We start from the raw sequence: 6,512 nt of genomic DNA, 5'->3' as shown, positions 1-6,512 counted from the left end.
TTTTTTACCGTACCCGTGGTCTGCTCTTTATCAAATTATGGTATTGCTTTGCACTGTTGTAACTATATGTTATAATTATGTGGTTTTGTCAGTTTTAGTCTTGGTTTGTCCTATGTTTCTGTGATATCATACCGGAGGAACATTGTATCATTTTTAATGTATTCATTTCTAAATGACAATAAACCAGGACTGAGTGTCCTCAAATCTTATATATATATAAAAGTTAGGTATCGCAAAAAACAAATAAAAGGGTAGTGAGGTAGTGTTCATGGGTTCAATGTCCATTCAGAAATCAGATGGCTGGAGGGGAAGAAGCTGTTCTTGAATTATTGATTGTGTGTCTTCAGGCTCCTGTACCCTCCTTCCTGATGGTAGCAATGAGAACAAGGCACGACCTGGGTCATGGGCTCCTTAATGATGGACGTCGCCTTTTTGAGACATCACTCCTTGAAGATGTCCTGGATACTACAGAGGTTAGTGCACATGATGGAGCTGACTAAGTTTATTTCGATCCCGTGCAGTAGCCCCTCTCCTCCCTCCCCCCCAATACCAGACGGTGATGCAGCCAGCCAGAATTCTCTCCATGGTGCATCTGTAGAAATCTGCGAGTGTCCTTGGTGACATACCAAATTTAATCAATATTTAATTGTAAGTATCACAGTTCTGCCTATTTATAAACATTCTCTAAGTACTTCTAGCTGTTTCAACAGTGTCCATTACTTTCTCCCAAGAGATCGGTATTGTGAGTTAATTTAACTAATGCCATCGACCGCTTAGAAACAGCAAGGTCCCCAGAGCCAATACCTGGAGGTCTCTGTACCTCTCTCTCCCTGACATTGATAAGCAAATTTCTTTCCACCTTCCAAACTGTACTTTTACAATCCACAATTCACTGACTGTGCATTCCATAAGAAACAAGGCACATTACAAACAAAAATCAGTCAAGGGGTTTTGTGAGATAAATGTTAAACATTTTGAATTATTTCTACTCTGAGATAGATGTGTAACTGCCATCCCTTCACCTTCTGCTGTTTAAAATGCTCTCATTAGTGGATCCCAAATTTCAGAAGAATCCAATACTTCAGACTGAATTAAAACTGCAGAATCAAGAATAAAGAAACGCTGTATACACTCAACAGGTCAGGCGGCACCTTTTTTATTTATTGAGGTACGGTGCAGAATCAGCCCTTCTGCTCCTTTCAGCTGCATCGCCCAGTAATCCCCCAGTTTAATCCCAGCCTGATCAGTTACAATGACCAATTAACCTACCAGCCAGCACGCTGTTTAACTGTGGGAGGAAACCAGAGCACCCGGAGGAAACCCACGTGGTCATGGGGAAGAATGTACAAACTCCGGGAATTGAACCTGAGTCGCCTGTGCTGTAAAGCGTTGTGATAACCACTACACCATCACGTGGAAAGAGGAACAGAGATCAACAGCTGACAAAACGTGAGCTCTGTTTTTCTCTCTCTCCACAGACGCTGCACATTTCGGGAGCTGATCAGACGACAGCCGGCAGAGAGGGCAGGAATCCCCTGACTCCCTTCTCCCTCCCCACCAACAGAATTCTCCTTCAGGATATTGATGACGACAATTGCTCCCCACCTGGACCACCACAAGTGGCTCAATTGTACAAATGACAAGCAGAATGGGATAGCGACACTGATCATCAGGGTTTCTATATTTCACAGGCGATCCAATGGTTGCAGAGACGACTTTTTATAATGCTGTTTACATGGCAAATACATGCTAGTATTTATGTAATTATGCAATTTTTATTCCATATCCATTAATATTTATAAATAAACTTATTTTTATATAATTCTACTTTCTTATAATTGTTGAATTTTTTTTGCATGTAGTGCCAACACACCAGAGCAAATTCCTAATACATGCAAATATAACATGCTAGTATTTATGTAATTATGCAATTTTTATTCTATATCCATTATTTAATGTTTATAAACTTATTTTTATATAATTCTACTTTCTTATAATTGTTGAATTTTTTTTGCATGTAGTGCCAACACACCAGAGCAAATTCCTAATACATGCAAATATAGATGGCAAATAAAGATCTTTGTGTGTGGCCAGGGTCAAAAGTGCCACTGAGAGTTTTTGAAGCTAGGCTAGAGTGGGACCTCGAAGGGTGGAGTCTCAGGATTACACCCGGCGCTTCTGAGCACAGACACACAAAGATAGAGAATGTGTGGCTGGCGAGCTGGTGAAGGAACTGGGGACACTTCTGGAGAAGGTGACTACTCTACAAGCCTGACGGGTCACACCTCAGGCAGGAACATGGCCCAACTCCTCACAGGGGTTGTTGGAAAGGGTTAGACTGATTTGTCAGGGGACCTTAGAGCAGATTTGGACAGAAGAAAACCCAAATGGAAAGAGTTCAGATGAGGGGGCCGAGGGTGTTAGGACAGCTGTATAGACCGTGCATGATGATAACCATAGTGTGTTGGGGAGGGCAGGGGGGGAGATTAAAAAATGGCAAGATAAAACTAAAGACTTTATTGGAAAGTGTGCAGCATGTGTGAGGGAATAGGAAAGTCGATGACCCAATTGAAATAAACAGATATGATCTGTGGTCGGGTGCTTCCAGGGTGCTGCATTGGCAAGTTTGTGGCGCTGGAAGCTCATGGCAGGCAGAGTTTTCTTCCTTCTACCGTCTGTGTGAGATGTTGGGACTATTGAGAGACTTTGAGACATTTTTTACTGTGCCCATGGTCTGTTCTTTATCAGATTATGGTACTGTTGTAACTATATGTTATAATTATGTGGTTTTTGTCAGTTTTAGTCTTGGTTTGTCTTGTGTTTCTGTGATATCACACTGGAGGAACATTGTATCATTTCTTAATGCATGCATTTCTAAATGACAATAAAAGAGGACTGAGTGTCCTCATAATCTAATCTAATCTAATAGTATTTATAGACTTGGCAACATGATCAACGCTGGAACTGGATATTCAGCAGGATGTGACATTTTAGTGTCGGCGGATATAAACTATTGAGAGGTGGGGTTACATGAATCACAAGGGGGAGCGACTTTTTAAGAAGTTGACGTTACTCCCACTGTTTATGTCAAATCAAAATTATCTGAATGATCCCATCTTCAATTAAAAGAAACCATCCTAGTCCGTTATGCTTCCCACTGTCCTTCTGAAAGCATAGCTAAAGTTGGAGGAGACAGAATATTATATTAAAAGATCAACTAGCATGAAAACAGGGAATTACAACGGGTAGAGACACACAAAGAGAGAGCAGGCCACGCCGGTGTTAGAGGGCAAGACAGGAAGGGGGCGGGGCAAAGGGGGAGGAGCAGATCTAGCGCCGCCTTGTGGCGAGCGGCGGCCCCACAGGCCGATCCACGATCCGCCATCCGCGATCGATTGGTTCGGCTGGCGCGGCCCAGTCGTGCTCGGTCGTTCAGAAGATGGCGGCGGCGTCCCATCCGCTGCGGGTGTTCAGGGCGCTTCTGAAGGAGCTGAGGAGCCAGGGCAGCGATTATCGACATTCCGCCGCCTACAGATATATCACGGAGCAGTACCGGAGGAACCAGGTGAAACCCTGCAACCGGCAGAGAGAGCCTAGCCAATCGGAAATGGAGCTGGGAGGCAGGGGCGGGTGTTGCTGGATAATTGACGGCAGGGTCAGCCAATCACGAGGGGGGCCTACTAAAGCAGAGGCAGACAGTACAGCAATTTATAAACCAGAAAATAACCATCTAGTGTCATTAAGATCGTGGATAAAGGTCAATAATCAAGAGGTCGTGAGTCAAGAATCTAGGAAACTCCGGGTCAGGAGTCAAAGGTCAAGGTTATGGGTAGGAGGATGCGCAATCCTGGATTACTGAGACAGTTCAAAGGTTAAAATCTGAGGACAGACAGGATTTAGTTCACAGTTAAACAGGCAGAGAGCAATTGGTATATCCTGGGGTAAGAGGTCACAAAAAAGAGACAGACCCATAAAGTTACTGCCAGAGCATTCGGGGTTTGAAGCTCACAGTAAACTGAGCTTCAAGTGAGCAAGGAGTTTCGTTGGACTTTGGTGTATGTGAAAATAAATGTGGCTGTGTGTGGGTTTTCCCCTAAAATGCTCCAATTGGCTTTCCCAAACCAAAGACGAGTCATTTGTTCGGTGGGCTGGCATGGTGCTTGTGGGCCAAACAGCCTCTTGTGTTGGAAAGAAATGCGCAAATCAGGGCAGACTAAAAAGGGTTTAGATATTGATTAGGCGTGATCCAAAACAGAATCTAAGGGGCTGAGGGGACAAATGGCCTCTGTCAGATTATATGAGAGCTCTTCTCTGCTGCCCAACCTTTATCCAAGGTCAGAAGGAAGAAATATGAGGTAACAACCCACTTACACTCTACCTGGGAACCTCCTGCAAACCCTCTCCAATGTCAGCACTTCTGTTCTTAGATGCGGAGCCCAGAATTGTTCAGAATACTCTATAGGTTCCTCATCTAAGAAAATATGTGCTGGCATTGGAGAGGGTTCTGAGAATGTTCACAGAAATGATTCCGGGAATGAAAGGGTTATCATATGAGGAATATTTGATAGCTGGGGACCTGTATTCACTGGAATTTAGAAGGGGGAGATCTCATTGAAACCTTTCGAATGTTAAAAGGCCCAGATATGGTGGATATGGAAAGGATGTTTCCCATGGTGAGGGAGTCTAGGACAAGAGGGCACAGCCTCAGGATGGAGGGGCATCCATTTAAAACAGATGCAGAGAAATTTCTTTTAGCCAGAGGGTGGTGAATTTGTAGAACTTGTTGCCACATGCAGCTGTGGAGGGCAGGTGGTTGGGTGTATTTAAGGCAGAAATTGGTAGGTTCTTGATTGGACATGGCATCAAAGGTTACAGGGAGAAGGCCGGGGAGTGGGGCTGAGGAGGGGGAACATATCAGCCATGATTGAATGGTGGAGCAGACTTGATGGGCCTAATTCTGCTCCTATGGTCTAATGGCAGGAATTTGCAGTGTGACAGCAAGTGGCTGTGACGTTGCTGCGAGCAAAGATTTGCCTCACCTTACATGTGCATGCAATAATAAACGTGCCTGCTGGACCAGGAATGGGGTCCCGGATTTTACTGCAGTGAGCTGCAAATCTCCGGGCGCTGGGCTAGTTGGCAGACAAGCTGAACTCTGGGTGTTGCAACCGGAACAGGAGCATTACATCATCCAGTTCCCAGCTGCTGTGAAATGTGCTTTGCTGTTCAGGTACAACCAGGCAGCTCCTTTAAAAGCTGGCTGGCTAGTCACCCGAGGATGAACTTAACGTCCGTAAGACCAAAAGACCAGAATTAGGCTGTTCAGCCCATCGAGTCTGCTCTGCCATTCAATCGTGGCTGGTTTATTATCCCTCTCCACCCCATTTTCCTGCCCTCTTCTTGTCACCTTCGACACCCTTACCAATCAATAACCTATCAACCCCTGCTTTAAGTGTACCCAATGGCTTGCCCTCCACAGCCGGCTCTGGCCACGAATTCCACAGATTCACCCCCTCTGGCTAAAGAAGTTCCTCCTCGTCTCTGTTGCAAAGGGGCGTCCTTGTATTCTGAGGCTGTGCACCCCCCCCCAAGTCCTAGACTCCCCCACTGTAGGAAACACCCTGTCCTCGTCCAGCTTTTCGACATTCGATAGGTTTCAGTGAGGTTCCCTCTCATTCTTCTATTCCTGGGATCATTCTTGTGAACCTCCTCTGGAACCTCTCCAACGCTAACATGTCCTTTCTGAGATTGAGGCCTCAAGATCCTATTTCGGGTGAGTTTCCCGTCTGGCCTGGCCTTTGGCGGGGACTTCCTGAATATGGCTTCCTTGATTTTCCGTATTGCCTGAGGTGGGAACGGGAACTGACAACACGGCCGTTACCATTGCAGGTTACCAGTGAGAAGCTGTGCCGTACTCAGCAGGAACTGGTCCACCAGGCCTCCACCTACCTGTGCCTGCTGCACAGCGTCCGCCAGCACCTGGCGCTGCACCACAAGTACCACGGCAAGGGGGAGCGCTCACCCCGGGAAATAGCACGGCAGGTCGGCTTCCAGTTGCCGCGGCAGCCTGGGGGCAAAGGGTGGGAGAAGTGAGGAGCCGAGAGAAGTTCTGTGTTCCCAGTCTCCAGAGTGCACTTTTCTCCACAAGTGTCGCCGACTGCCAGAATAGATGGATAACGTGGGCACTTGAACTTTTCTAGACACAGCTTCTGAATGATTCACGATGTAAATAAAGTATTTAAACCCCATTTGCGACTGTGTCGTGTCCCTTCGTCCAACTTCTCCTTGCCAACCAAGTAGAGTAACTCACACAGAACGCTGGAGGAATTCAGCAGGTCAGGCGGCACCTACAGGGGCACAAACAGTCAACGTTTTGGGCCGAGACCCTACAACGGGAACTGACATTGAGAGGACTGATGAAGCATATTAGCCTGAAAAGTCGACTGTTTATATAGAGCATAAGAAATAGGAGCAGGATTCGGCCATCTGGCCTGTCAACCCTGCTCCACCAT

The 6,512-nt window shown here is 46.1% G+C and overlaps 1 protein-coding gene across 1 annotated transcript; it reads left to right on the top strand.

The window, feature by feature from the left end:
• The first annotated feature begins 3,365 nt into the window (after window positions 1-3,365).
• Window positions 3,366-6,266, top strand: fmc1 (formation of mitochondrial complex V assembly factor 1 homolog). Its single transcript, XM_072273006.1, has 2 exons — window positions 3,366-3,565; window positions 5,890-6,266. Exons 1-2 carry the CDS (start codon window positions 3,440-3,442, stop codon window positions 6,091-6,093), a joined length of 330 nt encoding a protein of 109 aa, XP_072129107.1. The 5' UTR covers window positions 3,366-3,439; the 3' UTR covers window positions 6,094-6,266.
• Window positions 6,267-6,512: the final 246 nt, after the last annotated feature.

The sequence above is a fragment of the Mobula birostris genome, chromosome 11 (genome assembly GCF_030028105.1).
Source record: "Mobula birostris isolate sMobBir1 chromosome 11, sMobBir1.hap1, whole genome shotgun sequence".
Classification (NCBI taxonomy): domain Eukaryota; kingdom Metazoa; phylum Chordata; class Chondrichthyes; order Myliobatiformes; family Myliobatidae; genus Mobula; species Mobula birostris.
The sequence above is the reverse complement of the archived record's forward strand: the minus strand, read 5'-3'. Positions and strand labels throughout refer to the sequence as shown.

What these genes read in the sequence shown, in the direction of transcription:
- fmc1 (XM_072273006.1), top strand. Translation starts at nt 3,440, where the DNA reads ATGGCGGCGGCGTCCCATCCGCTGCGGGTGTTCAGGGCGCTTCTGAAG. An exon ending in AGCAGTACCGGAGGAACCAG is followed by an intron (nt 3,566 to 5,889) that starts GTGAAACCCTGC and finishes TTACCATTGCAG; the next exon opens with GTTACCAGTGAGAAGCTGTG.